We start from the raw sequence: 19703 nt of genomic DNA on the forward strand, positions 1-19703 counted from the left end.
CTCCCTTCTGACTTACATGGTGTTTAACTATATAGGTTTGACACTACAAAAATGTTCATTAGAAATTTATGGTATCATAATGTTTATAATTAGAAGGTATATTATGCAGGAGTTTTCTTAGAAAAACAATAGAAGCAGGTATCCAAGAAACACAGCACCAAAGAAATGCAAATGTACTGAGGCGAAACACCAAACAATAGTAAATCTGGCCTTGGTTTTTACTTTCACTTTCGCTGGTGTGCATGTTAACAAACAGTAACCAACAATCCTGCATAGTATACCTTTAAGTCATCTGTGAGAGTGAAAAGGTTTGCCCCCTCACTCCATGTTCCTGTGTCCTGATATTCTTAATGACCAGTTTTCCTCTCCAAAACCTTTAAAGATCATTAAACTTTTATCTCATTGGATTGAATCAAACAGGGGCACATGGAAATCAATATAATACCTTTACGTTGTCCCTTGTTCCCAGCTTCTTCAGCAGCGTCTCAGCATTCTGGAAGACCTGATCAGTCACATTATCCTAATGAAGATCAAGAAAACAAGACAGAAAAAAAAACTGAGTTGGAGATTTAATTGGATACACTTGGAAAACCACCACTGCTCTTTGAAATGCAAAACATGAGGCAGAGGGAGACAGGAATTAAGACTTCCAGGGAGTACTTGGGTGTGCTGAGCCACTTATTTCCTGCAGGCTTGGGGAGAAGAGTGTCCCCCGTTATTTGGGCTCTTTGCAAGTTTCTTCCTCTTTTGACATTTCTGTTTAAATAAATAGGGTGAAATAATTAAAATCATGAAGAGAGACAGAACATGAAACAAAGTAAGATTCTACCTAATGTACATATCAGATTCAAGTAGTATGACTGGACTGTAAGTTTCCAAGTGTAAACAGAAACAGACAGAAATGAAAATAACAGCTAAAAATATATTTTCCACAGAGTACAAAGTGTCTGCTATGTGGTGAAGAGATGAAAATGGCGAAGAGAGGGTAGACTGGACAGGTTGCATTAAACATCTCCTCTACCCCACTCATGTTTCACGTGAAATGAGCCTTGGGATGAGGGCTTGAGATGACAGGCATGCGATTTCCAAAGTGTCATGTTGATACCATGCTGTTCAGCCCGACCATAAGAGCACTGAGCACATTACATGTGTGATATAAATGCAAATGGGCCTCCTGTTGGACCCTGCCTTCACAGGGCTATCGCAGAGGAGAGGAGAGGAGTGGAAAGAGGGGGAGAGTGGATGAGGCATGGTGTGAGGAGAGGCAGGTGGAGGAAAAGTGCAGGTGACAACTGGGAAGAGAGGTGGGGGGTAGACAAAATAAGAGGAGAAAAATCAAGAAAGACATCCCGAGAATGCGAGAGTGTGCTCAGGTGCAAGTGCTTGTCTGCTCCGAAAGAGAGAGAGAGCGGAAGGGAAAAGACACAGACGATATCTCAAGCCCCCAAGGCAGTTACCTAAGGACAGGGGACGGAGGAGATCCCACCACTTCTGTTCTCAGTTTTTCTATCCCACAATCCTTCACTCAGCTAACCCTACACCACAGCGTAACATTACAGACATTTGGAAACATTTCAAGAATGCATTCAGAGCTTTTTTTTTGCCTTGCCATATATCCAGTCTGCTGCTTTGGGATAACAAAATGTTTACACATCATTTCAGCAACGCTGCGTGAACTCTTCATCTCTTTCCATATCACCGTGTGAAAGAGGAGAGAGAGAGAGAAAAAAAAAAAAACGCCCCCATCTGCGCTGACAGGAGTATTTGTGTTAAATAACATCCCCTGTGTTCCAAGACATTACCTATTCATACACCGGGCACACAACAAGACTCCTACTCTTGTCCATAATGCTTCCCCCAGCAAGAGCGAGGGAATCTTTACAGCATTTTGTGTTTTTACTTAGCTGTGGTTTGCATCGTGCCAAGCAGCAATGGGCAGCGCCATTAGGCGGCCTTACTGAGGATTAGCGGCGGCTGAAACGAGATGAGAAGTGGGCCAGCAGCTGCCTGGGTCTAATCCTTGACAAACTCCTCCCCGCTCAAGGACAATGACAAGGCTGGTTTGGCCAGCGGACCTGCTGGTGCCACGGCTAACGACACAGCAATAAAGCCACTCGAGTGTGTGGTGACTTCCTTGGCTTGTATTCCAAAGTGGCCTGCACAGTTCAGTGGTCAAGTGCTCTATGTGACAGAGTGGTCATATGGTCTGTGGGACAGTGTGTTAATATGTGTATGTGTGTGTGTGTGTGTGTGTGTGTGTGTGTATTGAGAACATGCCAGGAAGGAGTTTATGGTTTGTTAAATTAGGAGGGTTTTTTTTCTCTGAATAATATAAATGATTAAAAAAATGTCTGAGAAGGTTACAAAACATTTCAGGGAACAGTGGTGTTGTTAATATCATCTACATAAGACACTGCCAATTCACATACATTTTTTTGGCTTAATTATACAATTTCCAGCACATGCGCTTTTCTTTTTCTCATGGTTCCTGTCACCTCATGTGACACCAAACTCTATTTCTACCTGCGAGACGCAGGAAATGCAATTAAACAGAAATTTCAGAGCCTACTTCCCAGCCTGCGCAGGTGGCTCCGAGTGCAAAAGCGCGCTACTTCCCGTTACTCACATCACAATGCCTGCCGAGCAGAAGAGAGCCAGACATTTCCCAAGGACAGTGTAGCACTTTAATAACACGGGATGCAGAGCTGGGACAGCTAATGCCCGGCCATTAGGGTTACATCATCGCTGCTGCGCGAATTAAAGTCACATTAGCGCCGAGATCCGGGAGACAGAGAAGGGAGCCTGGGTAGGGATGAGACCGGAGATGCCTGAGGGCAAAGCAATGTGCTGATCTCAAAGCAGTTTGAACGTCCAAAAATTTGAAATGTTAATGAGGGACTGTGTGTATGCTAGACAGAGGCTGAGAGAGAGAGAGAGAGATAGAGAGATACAAAAAGGGGACAAATGAGTCTGAGTGAAGTTCAAGAAACACTGTGCCTGAGTTAAGTGTACAGATGTGTACACATGAACTGAATTGAGGCAGCGGAAGTAGATAAACTTAAATAAATGTGAGAGGAAAAAAAAAGGTTTGCAGGATTGTGTGAACACGTGTGTTCTTGTGCAGCGAGGACCCCGATTCCTCGATTTATTCAAAGCAATGCACAGACAATCATAGCCTGTTGCCATGGACACTCCACAGAATGGATCTGAAGAGTCTAAACCTCCTCTCATCTTCGCTTTCATTCTTCTCTCTCTCAATCATTCAAGAATACAGCAGGGTCCAAAAGTCCACTACAAATAACATCACCTGTACCCAAGATACAAAGCTAACAACACAAAGAACGCCATGCTCCAATTAGGAGCAGCTCACTCAAAAGAGGACTGGCAAACTGCAGCCTTGACAGGAGGAGAGCAGTTTCTTAACTGAGTCTTCAGTCACAAAACTACTCTAAACATTTGATGTTGGAAAAAGAGTTAAAGCCTAGCAGAACAACCAACCTTAGCATCCCTACATGCCACTAGAAGGGCTGAGAATAAAAATATGAACGCAACACTGTTGTTTTTGCTCCTGTTTTCATGAGTTTAAATTAAGAAGCTAAGACTTTTTCTGTTTTTTTTTGGTGAACTCCTTTTCCAAGATAATGTATCCACCTGACAGGTGCGGAATATCAAGATGCTAATGGACCATGATTACTACACAGGTGTGCCTTGGGATGGTCACATAAGAGGCTACTCTAAAATGTGCGATGTGATATTACCATGCTGTCTGCAGGAATGTCCACCAGAGTTGTTGCCTGTGAGCTTAATATTCATCTCACCTCCATAAGCTGTCTCCATTAACATCCAACCATCCTCATGACTGTAGACCACATGTGACCACACCAGCGTAGGACCTCTACATCTAGCTTCTTCACCAGCAAGATCATCTGAGACCAGCGACCTGAACAGCTGATGCAACAATTTATCTGCACAACCTGAGAATTTCTGCACAAACTCTCTTGCTCATCTGCAAGTGTTCTCTTCATAGCCGCATCCCGTGTTCCCAAAATCTGTTGCCTCCATAGTTCAGAGTTCCCTAATAATTGTCTTTTTCAGGACTAGAGTGGCCTTTTACGTGGTCAGCACATGACACACCTGTGTAGTAATCATGCTGTTCAATCAGCATCTTGATATGCCACACCTGCTAGGTGACTGGATTACACTGTAAAGGGAGAAGTGCTCACTAACACAGATGTTAACAAATTACCAACCAAAATTTGAGAGACATAAAGTCTTTTGAGTGCACAGAACAAGTCTCAGATCTTTTATTTAAATTTGTGAATAATGGGAGCGAAACAAAAGTGTTCATATTCATATTTTTGATCATTGTGAAATCTAAATTAAATTTCAAAAGCTTGACACTTTAAGATGTATTGTCTAAAATGTGCATATATTAAACTCGAGAGCTACTGTTCGTAGTTTCAAACCAAACTCATTTAACTGTGTTTGTAAAAAGCCCACATTTAACTATGTGTTGCAGATAAAGCAATTCTATGACTTCCTGGGTCTTTGTAGATGCCTCTGTGTTAATCTGATAATGCCGTGGCATCATCACGTTTGAGTTTGTGAATGCCAATATTTATTACATACCTGAACTGAACTGAATAAGACTCTTAGATCCTTGAATGAGGCTTGGATTGCTGCCTCGGTCAGACGGACCTGGGAGTTGACTGCCCCGACAGAGATGCCTCCGTACCTGGAGTGGCAGACAAAAGCAGAATGAGATGGAGGTTCAAGTAGAGGTAAGAGCATATGAGTAATACCAAGACCACACACGCCCACTGATTCTCACACTTGCTCTGTATAGCTACACACACAGAGATATGAGATACAGACATACAGTGAATGTCAGGCAGTATGTTCTTTAACATGAGCAAACACTTGCAGGTCTGAGCAAACACATCAACCTAAAGCTTACAATTAATCATTTCTCTCCCTGACAGTTTGCTCTAAATGTTTTCGTGCCGGAAAATGACAGGTTAAGGGAAGCGTATCAAAGAGAGGCCCAGCAGGACTTGTCAAAGTGTGACAACTGCATAACATGTAGATGGAACTGGCAGCCCAGTGTGCGGGATTTTGTCCTTTCATTCATATTACACTCAACTGACCTTCTAAAAGTGGATGCAACAACACCACAACAGCAGCCCAGGTAGTAATTTGGCTTTCTTTGTGTCAAAAAAAAAAACAAACTACAACCCAAAAACCCTGAAACCAAAGTGCCTGAGGAAAGTCACTAGTCTCGAAAGTGCTACCTGATATGTGAATGCACTGTTATACCTTGATTAAAAAAAAAAACCTTTAATGCTGCAGCATATTTAAAAAAACATTCACACTGACATGCATTACCTTGTTTTACCCGAGTGTTCAAAAGTCTTGACCAGGAAGTCCGACATGTTCCGTCCAGTTAAATCCAACAATGTGTCTGTTGTGTTCTGGATCCTCTGTTAAAGGAGAAACAGTTGTTAAAGAAATGGAAGCACTGAAAAAATGAATTTTATGACATCATATCACCACATAAGTTGATATGGTGAGTATGTCAACCAACAGTTGCTAATTTACACATCCAGCTGATTCGTAGCAATATTGGAATTCATTTAAAGTCAAATTTCTGACCACCTGATGAATGTAACACCAATATTCACTCTCCCTTAAGCTATGTTTTGGTTTCTGCTGTCTTACTGTGTAAAAATGATGGAATATGAAAATATGTGAATATCATCATGACTAGTAATTATAATTGTACGAATGTCGCATTTATGCATGGTCATGTGTTGGTGTTTTGAAAGGCAGAAAAGTCCTTCACTGTCTGCATGCATGTAAATAGGATCCAGGGTGTCTGGAGGTTGATATACAGTAGGAAGAGGACCTTGCAGTTGTTCAGACTCCAGTGTTTAACAAACTGGACCGAGGGTTACACAACCAATGTTTTGACTAGCTTGATCGCACATGCCTCTGTATGACATGTGAGATTTCCTGTATAAAGCTGAGCAAGTATAATCTTCGTTTTTGGTATGTCTCTGTCCATGCACAGGTGTGGTACCAAGAGCATCTCTGATCCAATTTGTGTTGTTATTAACTTAAATATTCAAGTAAGAACAACTGAGGCCCATTAAGGTTATCATTCATGAAAATAATGACTGTAGAGATAATCAATTTTGTTTTGTTTTTTGATGAACTGCTGACTCCTGCTGTTGAAAATGAGGCTCATGAAACCTGTGAGGGAGAATCAAAAATGAAAGGTGCGTACCAAGAAAACCAAAACAATGAGCTGAAAGATGCCAAAATGCTCCGCTGAGCTGAGGGGAAAAGTCTTTTGCATTATATTCAGTCAAGTCATCCAGTGTCAATGTTTAGAGCAGCTTTAGGTTGAAAGGTGTACAATGCAGGATTGTCAGTTACTGTTTGTGACCATGCTCACTAATTAGCAAAAGTAAAAGCCAACCCCAGATTCACTCTCGTTTGGCGTTTCACCTCGCTATATTTGCAGTTTTTTTCCATGCTGTCTCTTGAATGCCTGCTGCTCAGGGTCTGGCACTTGGTCGCTACCTTCGTACAAAGCCCGACCTCACCTGAGCTCTGTAGGGGTACTGGGGCCATAAATGCCCCAAACACTGCCTCACACTTCTAGTGGTGTGACAACTGAGAGGCATTACTTCTGTATGAGGCTATACATTTTTTAGGAAAATCCAGCATAGTATATGTTTAAAATATAGAAAATAATTTCAAAATGTTTTCCAGTATTTCTAAAAATGCAAGGTTAATATAAATATAAAGTTTAGGGATACTGGACTTCCATGCAAAAGAAATGCAGCGCTTTTTCTTTTACTTATGGAAAGATATAAAACTTTTGCACATACTTTAACACTTAACTGTGTCTGTGTGTAGTGTAACTTCATAAGCAATAAGGCTGACCGCAGACAGAGTCCTGCAGGCAAACTGCTCAGCCACCCATAAAAACTCACCCAGTAGATACAAAATCAACAAAACTTAAGAGCAAGAACATTTCGCAGGTGATATCTGTTCGCAGCACTGTGGAACAGATTCTCCCAACCCTTATCATAATAGTCAATTAAGCCTGGCTATGGGAAGCCCGGCTGAAACCTAGACCCCCGCCAAAGCTACGAAAAGCTGTGTCTAATGTCAAAGAACCCTAATTAGATGCCCTTCTGCGGATAAATGGGTACATTCAAACATCCAATTAAGGGAGGGTGCGACACACAACCACAGATGCACTCCACGATGATACTTCCCAGTACATACACACACTCATGCCGACTAGAAGCTGCTTTAGCCTTGCTTATTTAGAGAGGTAACACTATGCTAATTAGCAGAGTGATCCTTGATAAAAGTGCAATTGAGACCCCCCGACTGCAACGCAATTTGCCAACATACCCCCTAGTTAGGCTGGTTATCTACCCTTCTGTACAAACAGCTTGATGTGCGAGCTTTAGGTACGCCTGGTGTGTTGTTTCATCTGTTGCCTTTGTGTGTGTATACCCATTTGTAATCACTTAGGGACTGTTCAATATTTATGAGGGGGGAGGAGGTGGTACAGAACAGGGGAGGCTTGTCAAATAATTTTCTAAGCATTGAGGAGGAACATACACCTTTAAATGGTTGTATTTAATATTTTTGTTGTTGTTTTGTTTAGTTTAAAGCACCTTCTGTACCCTAAATCCAGTGGCGGGTTTAAGAGACATGTTTTCTTTAAAAGTCACCAAAATCATAACATTTATCACAATCAGAAACTGTAAAAACTAGAAAGTATCATCAGTTTTTTAAATTTCAAACATAACACATCATGCACGACAAAGGCTTTCCTCATCCAAATTACTTTATTCTACGTCTTGTTTAAAATTACACCAAAAATAAACCATTTACACAACAAGATCCTGTGAAAAACATTATATTCGGCGCTCCTGTGTGCATGCCATTAGTGAAAAACCAAGGCTTATTTTAACTCAAGGATTTTGTTGGTAACACTTTACTTGAAGGTATCTACATAAGGGTGACATGACACTGTCATAAACTTGTCATAAACATTATGAACATGTCATAAACGTTTATGACTGTTGTCATTAAGTGTCATTTGGTTTTTGTAATGACAAGTTGAAATTGTTTGGGTTGACTTGATTGCGACAACTTGACATTAATTAAAGTGACATTACCAGAAGGTTTGGGATGTCTTTATAATGACAACTTGACATTAACCAGGATGACATTACCAGAGGATGTCTTTGTCATAATAATAATAATAATCATTATGTCAACTTGTCATTAACACAAAAAGAGGTGCATTTCTTGTTCGTGTCAAGTTGTCATGACAAAGACATCCTCTGGTAATGTCATCCTGGTTAATGTCAAGTTGTCATAATCAAGACAACCCAAACAATGTCAACTTGTCAATACAAGAAACGAATGACACTTAATGACAGCAGTCATAACGTTTATGACATGTACATAATGTTCATGACAGGTTCATGACCTTGTCATGTTATGTCATAGTTATGGCAGTGTCATGTCATTCTTATGTAGATACCTTCAAGTAAAGTGTTACCGTTTCGTTTCAACTTTATCTTTCAAACACCAAAGGGTAAGTTTTAAAAAATCTAAAAACATCTGCCATGCCAGGTCACTGATATTCCCACTGCTGTGTATAGTTTACACCTGGTGTGAATTCTTTTCTTAAAAATATGGCTCTTTAAGGTGGAGGTAAGGTCAGGCATTTCCCTCACCATCACTCAGGGAGGCTCAGGGAAAAATATTTGTAGCTTTGGGAAGGGTCAAGGTTTAAAAATTTCACACCCCAGCAACCCTCTCCTTTGATAAATAAAGTACATTCACTTATAACATACAGCGGATGTCTATAAAAGGAGTAGATGTCCAGGTATCAGTTGGAAGCAAGACTTTTTAATGCACCTCTTTCATTTCTGGGTCCAAAACTCCCTTTGGAGATAAATCACTCTTTGGTTGGGTTTTACAGTACATGGCGGTAGCAGTCCATGGGGTATAGAAGTTGCAGTAAAATGAAGAGGAGATGAGAGTATGTTGGGTTAAAACAAGAAGGAGGAGAAGACTAAAGAGAGATTAGAAGCCAGATTAAAACAAATGGGATAAATAAGAAAGCAGAGCAGGGGTGGATAGAGGATAGCAACATAAGTTAAAAATTGGAGAAGAGAGCACAGGAGGAAAGGAAAGAGGAGGAGGAGGAGGAGGAGAACTGGAATCACAAGGCAAAGAACAAACAGAAGGAGAAAGCAGAGGAAGAAGAGGACCCATCTGGCTTATGAATCAGAGATAAGGAGGACGAATGGCACAGCAACCTTGGCTTATCTCTGAACAAACATGCTTCTCTTCCGAAAAGCCAATGGAACTCAGAAACAAACAAAACCAAAAATAAGGGCTTTTTACACTCTGCTGTGTGTACAATGAGTTTATACACGAGCATACAGTCAGTGTGGGTCTAATTATTTTGGCCTTGGTCCATATCCCCCATCAAAAAGACTGAAATGGGAACATTACGTGATGTGTGCAATACCTGGGCCTGCATCTCTTGTTCATTACCTGGGAACTGCTTCAGAGTGCTTGGCATTCTGCACATGACATCAGTTCTCCACAACACAGTGGTAGCTTGATAGCTGGGGAAGCAAACAGGGGTGAGGGAAATGTAAACTAAGGAGTAATCAAATCTGTTGAATGAGCTGGCATACTCGAGCACTGGAGAGATAAGAGACTGCGCTGTGTTCATATTAATCTTGGCACTGTTTATATCGTGCTGTACCTCTAAGGTAAAATTCCAATTTTATCTAGTGTGCACAAAGAGAAGCAATCTCGGGAAAAGGCAGAGTCTTCTATAATTAAACATGTTACATTAAGGTGTACACTCACGTGTCCTCTGACTGGAAGTTTTGCAGGTGTTGATCAGGTTAATTGTTTGTTTGCATGCAAAGCAGTATGTTTTTTGCATGTGTGAAGTTGCTTTAAAACTACTTACTGCATTAAAACATGATGGGTTTGTAGTGGAAGTGACAGGTGGTCCGTTGTGCAATCATGTGTATTTCAGGAGCTGCTCTTCAGTTTGGCGCATTTCATTGTGCTATGTGATTATGTCCAATATGATCACATCACAGCAACCATTTTAAATCAAGCCAAACAATACCATTAGATAATAGCTGGAGTGGTGTGTGAAAGCACTCGCTGGGTTACAAACATGCAGTTACCAACCAAAACAAAAAGCCGCTCTGGCTATTCTGTCCCAGATCATGAGAGATTGAGTTGCACAAGTACACGCCCCGATGACAAATTTCCATCCGGACCCCTTCTGTTCTGTTTAAGCCACAACAAAGGGAAAGCGCTGCCTCATCCACCATTTGCATCGCCTCACAATTCAATGACCTTTCTGCTTTTGTTTTTCGAGCATCTCTCGCCTTCTGCTGAGAGGGCGGCTCTGGACAGGTAGTTTTACACTAAAATGGATCTGCGGGGGTTGTGAGGCAAAGTGACAAATCAACAGGGCCCAGCAGAGAAAGGATGTGTCAGCCTGTTGTGCTTGCCAGGTTGAGTACAGGCTGACGGGAGTTGGAGCTGATCTGCGGTTAGTTGTACTTGTTCCTTGCCAACAGATGTTGCTGGAGAAAAAAAACACTGCCCTCAGATGTAAAGTTTACAGATTCATTATGGTTTCAGTGAATAAATGATAACATAAAATAGTAATAATATGTCAGTCCTGCTGCTTTTATGTTCTGAATTTAAATGAATAGGCCACACAGAGGAGGATAAAAACAGCTTTGGGATCAGACCGCATTATAGCATCCTTATACTTTCCTCTCTGAACAACAAATTCTCTTACTGAAAAACTTACTTACTATTAAAACTGTCTTCTTCCTCAAACCAACAAACTAAAGTAGATAACGGTGTTTGCATTTCCCATGCAGAACTTCTCTTTTTTTCCCATACAAATGGTAAGCCAATACCCAAACTTCAATACCCTGATAGATGAGGCCAAGGAGAGTAATTTGCAACCAGGCTGTAGTTAGGCCAGTCTCCAAATGAAAAAAGACATCAATCGTAATTCGGTGAACGTGGCGGCTTTATCAATTTCTCTGCACGCATGACGGCCTATTCATCTATGAAGGTTAAATATCACCAGTGAACGAGAGTCAATACCTCAGAATTGATAATGGGCTTACTGTTGCCTGCCATTTCCATGGAAACAATGATTTCACACTACCTCCCGTGGTGATGTGTCCATGTCCCCCCCCGCTCTCTCTCTCTTGTCTTTTCTTTAGTTTCTCAAGGGCATATTCGGAGGATGGGCAGGATAAAAGATAAAAAAGAAATCTAGTATGAAGCTGGTACACTTTGTCATGATTTATTCAGCGGGGGAAGCTTTCAGGTCAAAGGGAATACATCCTCACAATGTGCTCAGTTTCTGTGGGTGGTCTCTGCCTCGGACTTGCATTCATTTATGGCCCCCTGCAATGGACCGCAGTCCACTGGTATACAATGAAACAGTGACGATAAGCCCATATGTTCCCATGAACATGAGCATACATACTCATAGTCAATAATGTTAAGCAGCATGTCATATATTCCTTTCTGTCACAATGTGTATCCTTCCTTACAAACAACAGTTCTCTCAATTTGCAATAATGATACTCTCTTCAGACTCCATGCTGTACTGTAAATATGAGCAGGACAGCCGCGCTATATAACACTGTATATATCTTTCTATCTTGTGACCTTGTGCTCTACACTACATTTCAAACTGTAAAGTACAGGTTATGGCCCACTGGGGGAGGCAAAGAAAGTTGGAGAGATGTGGAGGGTCGTGGTATAAAGTTACACACTGCCATTCATTGTTATTTATTCAGAATCAAGTCCTTTCACTCGCACTGAAAAAAGAAGTAACACTTTCTATGACGCCCTTGACGATAATGCACTATAAACTTATTTATAATACATTATAATCTGCCAACATATTTTCATTCCCAACTCACCAAATAGACTCTTTTACTGTTAGTAAACAGTATGACATTTTTGGTAGGCGGGGCTTGGCTGGAGGAAAAACAATTCACCACAGACATTTGATAGCCCTAGCTAGCAAGTTCTGTTAGCTTGTTTTCGACAATGGAAGACGATGATACGAGTGGTGCATTCAGAAATAGTCATTTGAGTGCCAGAGAACACTCAACTGGACTGTTCATAAACTCAGAGCACTGTCAGAATGTACCATTCGGACCATCCAGAGCACTGGATGGCCGGCTTTGTGGTTGACTGGTTTGTTTTGCTGTCGAAGCTAACGTTAGCTAATGCGGTAAAAAGTTAGTGCTACAGAGAAATCCAATTTCCCCCTTAATACAACCCCTATTTCTGATTAGGTGGACATGATAACCCTTGACACATAACGTTATTCATCCTTACTTCCGTAACCTGATATGAAGTGTGCGCTGCATTTTTGTTGACGTGCAGCTGGTATGTAATAAATTCAAGTTTTGAGCCATGACTCCTATTCTAGCACCCAACAAGATGATATTTTAAGACTCCTATATAGCCTACAGTCCTGTGGTGGCAAATCTTGTTTTGCCTCCAGCTGATGAAATGAAGTCATCGTGACATCAGCCCTAAAAAGGTCTATACCAATGCTTGTTCAGTTACCCTGCACGTTGATCTATGACGGTCTAGGTACCCCTCCAGCATAACTTCTGGGCACTCAGGGTGTGTCAATGTCTGCTCATTAGATGCATTGTGTCTTTTCAAAGTAAACTTCCATTTTCACACATTTTTACAGTCTTCACTTATTAAAGGCATACAATCTTGTTTCACCATAAACTTCCAGTGTAGGTTTACTTAATTTTTAGGCTTACTTCCTTGGGTTTGAGCAACGAAAGCATGTGGTTAGGTTTAGAAAAAACAAAACAAACCCATCATGGTTTGGCTTAAAATAACTATGTGTGTTACTAACATGATGTCACATGACATACCTTACCTAAGTCATGCTACGTACGTCACTGGGGTAGTATGCTACAAATACTAGCATACTACGCTAGGTTGTTATCAAAATAACTCAGCTGACTCTTGGTTTCACAGAAAACATGATCAGCAATCTCCTGGGTGAAAGTCCTGAGTTTGTTGGACCCATTCATCACCCCTTCCGCCCACCCTATGTGGACTTTCTGCCGCTTTATACTACCGCCACTGCTTGAAGCATCAAAATATTGCGTCACCCTGTGCGGATCAACACTAAGGGTTACTTCAGTGTGTAGGTATCTGACGCTGATGGCCACTACCCAAGCGGTGTTGGGAATGTGACAAGATCGTCAGGTATTATAATACTCCATAACTGCTCGTCCCTCACTTGACATTGTCTTTGCAATGATCATAGTGTGTTATAATACACAGTTTTAATACATTATAATCACTGTATAATGTATTGTACTGCATTATAATGTGATTAAAAGTTAAGTGATCAGTGAGTGCTTTCAGTGAAGTAGTGAAATTCCTGAGATAATTGCAAATTTAATACAAGTTGGTTGGAAGTCACTAAAAGTGGTCGTTTTTTGCTTCAAGTAATGTGAAAAGAAAACATCTTTAAAGCTATGCAAGAAAAGCAAAATGTAAAATGTAAAATCACAGAAAGTAATACTAAATAAAAAAGGATTGGAAGCATCCATTTTACTTCATAATCATACTGAACTGCTGTATCTTTCCACCATATAAACTGACACACCAGTCCTGTGGTATAAATTTTTCAAGATTTCACATGCTGAAATAAAAGACAGTAAAGCTTGTTGGCTTACTGCGTCACAAAGACTGACCCGTGCCAGATAAATTAAGTGTTCCATTATGCAAAAATCGGGTGATGAACAGTAAAATGTGACTGCTGACAGCATGTGCAATGCTCTCATCTGCTATATTCTCCACTCAGAGCAGCATTTTATCCTAAATTTAAAGTTCTGTTAGCACACAGCGGGAGATGACTGGCAATAATCTTGTTGCATGATAATAATTCAATGTCCTCAAGGTTGTTTCCATGCAAAAAGGAGAGTCAATTTAATATCCTTCTACAGGATCTGGATTGGAACAAAATAAGATGTTGTAAATAAAGGAAAAATGATGCAAGTAAATGCAACAAGACGTAGGCAAGAATTGGCCTTTGTAAATGGTCTTTTTATTGAGGCTAAGTGTACTAAAAGTAGTAGCTACATACAAAATGACACAATAAAGCAGAAATCCAGTAAAGTAGCAAAGTAGTAGCAATTCAAAAAATAACAAAACTGGATCTAGTCTGAGATAAATGAAAAAATGATTGAGGCTGTTTATAAATGGAAGAAGCAGGCGGAGAGGCAAAATAAAAAAAAGAAGGTTAGAGAGAAAGACCTTGATGGCCTAGCAGGGAGGTGGAAAGATACAAAAATACAAGCAGCGCCTCAACAAATGGGGGACTCCTTGACAGTGCTGTCATAAGCTAGGACCAAACGTCAGGGGATAGAAAAGGTTACACAAAGGGCACCTCTCTTGTTTGACTGTCTCAACAATCATCCTATAACATGATACCTGGACAGTTGCTCCTTTAAAGTGGCCCTGGATGGCCTTGTCACAGGAAGGAGCACACAGCGAGACTCGCACGAGTTCAACGAGGCATTACAGATCTGTGGAGAGTGTGAAATGGCACATTACATAGCGTGTGATAGTGTATAAGGGAGGTATAGGGGGCTGGGAGGAATGAGCACAGCAGATTCAATGTCTCATGTCCTGCTTGTTGGAAGTCTCATTTGTCCTTCCGAGATGACATCTCCCGAGTACATCAAATATTGAGGGGGGAAGATGCCAGGGCAATTATGAGACAAAATCATTTTTAGATATATCTGTATGTGACTGAGTGTTTTCATAACTGGGCCAGAATATCTCTTTCTAACGCTCCCTCACTTCCCTTAAGAACTGAGGCTGAAAGATGCTTTGCCACTTCATAACCGCTTCGCAAATTGAACTTACAATGACTGTTGAAACTTATATCATAGACATAAAAGAGCTGACACTTTTAAAAACTTGTAAGGTATTTTCAACCACGGTGAAGCATAACTTTATAACCGTCTATTGTGTCATTAGATTCCCCTCACAGCATTTCCTTTTTCACCGAGTGGCACATTCATTTGATATAATGGTATTTTAAGACTATAAATAAAACTAGATTCACTCAAAGGGCTTTTTTTAGGCCACACTGATGTATTTTAAACATATTTGAATTATTATATTCAATTAAAGTAACAAAAATATTCAGTTTTCTTATATAGTGTCACTATAAAGCCAATACATTTCATTTACTGGATCATGTGTTAAATATACATCCGTATTACTATAATACACTTCACTTATTCTTGCTGGAAAATGTAAAACTTTATCTACTAACTTAACACAGTTTTCCCTTAAGGTTAAGGGTCTTTTACTGGTTTTACTGTATAATTTAGTTTCTACAGTGGCCCATGCAAGTGAAGACCTAACACAGTGACAAGAAGGACAGGCTGCCATCTACACTATAGCAACTACAGTATGTTGGAGATGCAGGTGTGCAATAAAGGCTGTAAATTGTGTTTGGTCATAACATTAGATATGAAGTGGATGTATTAAGCTGTAGAATTATGTGTAGGTTAAGTATGATTAAGAAGTGTTGATAAGGCTCTCAGCTCTTGATGTGCAATTGAGAGATAAATGGTCAACTGTATGAATATACTGAGTTCTAAGGATGACAACTGCAAGCTGTACAACAAACCCATCATCAGCTAGCAGAAATTTATATTTTTCTCAGAAGAAGGGTCAATACTGTGATTGCTGTATTTGGAGTGGAGGATGGAACTATAAAAAGGTAAATACAAGCCATTCAAGAGTTGAGGAACATGTCAAGCATTGCTGTGAGTGGGTATGTTGTAAGATATAGAGTGTAGCTATGATGCACATAACATGTAGGGGCAATGCTAATCTTTCTACATATTTCTGTATATGAATGCGGAATCTTTAGGTAATGGGATGAGATTCTGGTATCAGAAGCGTTCTGTTGTTGGAAGACACTGGCTATCGCCTAGGGTTGGCTACCGAAACTCGGTACATTTTGCACTTGGTACCGATTCACGTTGGTACTACCGAGTACCGATTCACTTAAAATGAATCGGTGTCAAATTTCGGTACATGAGGTGGAGGCGGAGCGAGAGAACATGACTCGCACCTCAGACTCAGTAACAATGGCGACAAAAAAAATTTGCAGACAAAAGTTAACGTGCAGAACTGTTCCTAAATGCTCTCAATAAAATGTTGAAACTGAGAAGTTTAGACTATGGGCCCGAACGACGCATAGTGCGTCCAAATTCACACCCGTTCTTCTCTGTGGATTTTCTCCGCGACCGTGCATCATAGCAAGAAGCCACGCATATCACGTTAAACGGCCGAACTGTAGCTTTCCGACAAGGCCGAGCACTTGTCGGTAATCCAATGTTTTCACAGCGAAAAAAATTGATAAAGTTACAATAAAATGATGTATAACAGAGCTTTCATACAGCTTTGCACACACATTACTGTTGGATGGATTACTCGCGAATGCAGGCTCGCACATGAAAGTGCAGGACTAGAACTTTCCAGTGATACTGCACACATCATTGTGCTGTCATCCCATCATGCTATAAATCCAGATCAACTGTCTACAAAATAAAAACCTGACGAATTTCTTTACAATCCATTATACAGATCTTGTTATCAGTCACTTCACATAGTGAGGAATATCGTACCCCCCCCACAATGCCCAAAATGTCCCCCCAATATATAGCTCAGATAAAACACATTTTTGACTTGGTGAGATACATGTAAAAATGTAAGAATTTAGTAACACAGATTTGTTTTTTTCATTGATATAAAAATTAATACAAAATACAGGCACATAGAAGGACATGGAATGATGGCAAATCTGGTTAGCCCAGATTGTCCTGAAAAAAAAAAACAAGATATAGCATGTGTATGTAGCCTTTATAATGACTGTGATCTGAGCTTAAAAGTAAAGGCAGTAAAAATACCCCAAAAAGGCCTAGGGCCCATAGGGTTAAAAAGTACTGAAATAAGGTACCGTTTGGTACCGGCACCGAATTCCAGATACTGGTACCGGTACCGTATCAGTTCAGTTATGAACGGTACCCAACCCTACTATCGTCTGAGGATGTTTTAGCTTTATATTAGCCTTTTGAAAACTGTATTCAAATTCATATGCAGATATCTGATTATAGAGATTAGCCAGGAGAGGAAGTTTTGGCCCAGATATCTGCTTGCTGCGCTGGATTTCCTGAAATATTGGCAGCTGCCCCCAGAGGCTTGCTGTTGTCAGACTTTGGTTTCTGAGAAGGTGGAAACACTAGTGAAAATCAGCCCTGCAGAAAAGAGTTTGACCTAATGAAGATCAAACTGGAAACATCTAAATAAAACCATGGTATGGAGTCAGTGTGCACTCACTGTGCCTTATGTGTATGTATGTATACATATTTGGGGTACAAGGTGGTGGGTAACACATACGTATACTTGCTATGTGGCATTGGTTTCTTAACAAAAAAAAAAAAAAAAAAATTAAAAAGATTTGAAAAGTTAGGTCCATCCATGTTATAAAACACTTCCCAAAAGTCTATGCCATCAAACACTGCTTCTCATATTTTGTTTTTGTTGGAACACCTACCCGCACACACAGGATTTGCTGCCACACCCTCCCACTCCTGCAATCCGATTATACTGCACTGAGGCTGTCCACCAACGCACAACTTTCAAGTTCTTTATTGTCATATGCACAACAAATACAGTGAAGCAGTCCAATCTAATCTGTGAGTTACCGCCTCATGTCCCCAAAGTCTTGAAAGTAAAGTTCTTTAAATTTGCAGAGAAGCTACTTTCAGACAGAAAGCTACCCAACCTGTATCATGGCAGTGCATTATCACAACCATTAGACAACCTAAGCTCATGCATGCCACCGACATCAGCTGCAGATCTTGCAGGACCAATCAGCAGAGACATTAGTCTGTGTGAAAATTAATCTGAAAGTTCAAAATTGTGAATTAACTATCTTGGAAATGCAATGCTGTTTTGCAGCCAAATCTCAGGTATCAGACACCTGAACTCCTCTGCTCCTCTCCTCCCTCCATCTGGGATAAACTACCACAAACAAATTCTCAACCATCATGAGACTCCGACAGGAGGAAAATATTGGCAGATTTAGGTGGGGTTAGGAATGAGACATTCAAATTCAAATCCCTTAAAATGCAGCCACATGCCACAAAGCCTGAGTAAACAGACAAAGCCATCTCTAATAAAATGACATTGGAGTGGAGGTGGCAGCTTCTCCTTCTATTCTCTCTCAAGCTTAGATTTCTCATTATCATTGGGAGACAGCAGCGCAGACAATTTAGCTCCAAATGAGCTTCTTTCTCTTCTTCTTTCTCTTCTTCTTTCTCTCTGTATTGTGATTGGTTCAGTCAGCAGGTGGTGGCTGGTAGGCAGAGATGCGGGGTCTCTAACTTGCCCATCGATCCCGGCCTGGATCAAGTCTCTTTGGGTCAGAATGTGCAACATTCGCCCTTGCTGCATTTGGCCATGTATATATTGTCAAAGTAATGGCCTATAAAGGATTGGTATTGACTGCTGGAGGATGAGACACGCAAACCTCCCAGGACTCGTGATGTGTGGAGAAAAGGTGAGGCCCTTTGCAGAGTCTATACTGGTGCCTGAAATACAAAGTTCTAAAGACGCTACAGGGTGAAAGGTTGGCATATACCTGAAAGAGTAAAAGGACACGATGGATATATTCAAACTGGATTTTTAGCAGGTATGGGTAACGAGCTGAATCACCAGCAATGGCCAATTCAGTGTGTTTTCAGTGGAATCAATTTTGGCCCTACTTTCATGCATGCATGCAGGCTCACAAAAGGGAGGCAGCACAAAGGGCTGATTTACATTTTGCAATGCAATGCAAATTCCTTGTTAGTAAGTACCTTTACATTTTCAAATCAAAATGATGCTGACTGGGAGTTTCTGACTGCGAGCCAAAAGCTTCCATGATAAGCATTTTTTATTGTACTGTTGTGTCATTGATTTATTTATTTTTTTTTTTTTACAGTTAGACCATTCCACTCTCTCGCTGCAGTATATCCCTCTGTGACACACACGCAGAGTCCAGGGTGGACAGGGAGCTAGAAGCAGTACCCCTGGGTTACTTATCTTGCTCATGGGACCTCAGACAGAGACTGACACACTGGCTGTTACAGGGGATCAAATCCATGACCTTTAAGTCACGACCACACCACCCTAAACCCCACCGCTTCAGTGTAAGGGACTAACCTGAGGTGGAGGGAGCCCTCCTGCACCAGGCGGACAGTCAGGTAACATGATTGTTCGTTTAGGCGTGCTGCACTGACAGGAGGGGGAGGGGTTGGACATGCTCCAGTTCCCGTTGAGGAAGATGTCAGCGACGGACTGATCCACTGATGGAGTGAACCAATCGGAGCCGCTAGAAGAACATGGTGAGTTCCTAAGAAAAAACAAAGGAGGATATTTGAGTATTTAACTGGTGATAATTGACTCCTGCAAATCTACATACATTATCCTCTCTAGCCTACAACTGTATGTTGCATGGAAATATTTAAAAA

At 40.8% G+C, this 19703-nt stretch overlaps 1 protein-coding gene across 3 annotated transcripts in view; it reads right to left on the reverse strand.

Annotated features, from left to right (window-relative positions):
* The window catches only part of LOC117246311 (phospholipid-transporting ATPase ABCA1), a 215661-nt gene that overhangs the window by 79877 nt on the left and 116081 nt on the right, over positions 1–19703 (reverse strand). For all 3 annotated transcript variants that reach the window (XM_078164219.1, XM_033610171.2, XM_078164218.1), the window contains 4 exons: positions 19396–19585; positions 5386–5480; positions 4630–4735; positions 446–520 (listed from right to left, as the gene is read on the reverse strand). In XM_078164219.1, the coding sequence (XP_078020345.1) occupies positions 446–520; positions 4630–4735; positions 5386–5480; positions 19396–19585 (466 nt within the window). The remainder of the gene's footprint in view (positions 1–445; positions 521–4629; positions 4736–5385; positions 5481–19395; positions 19586–19703) is intronic.

This window comes from Epinephelus lanceolatus, chromosome 22, assembly GCF_041903045.1.
Source record: "Epinephelus lanceolatus isolate andai-2023 chromosome 22, ASM4190304v1, whole genome shotgun sequence".
Classification (NCBI taxonomy): Eukaryota; Metazoa; Chordata; class Actinopteri; order Perciformes; family Serranidae; genus Epinephelus; species Epinephelus lanceolatus.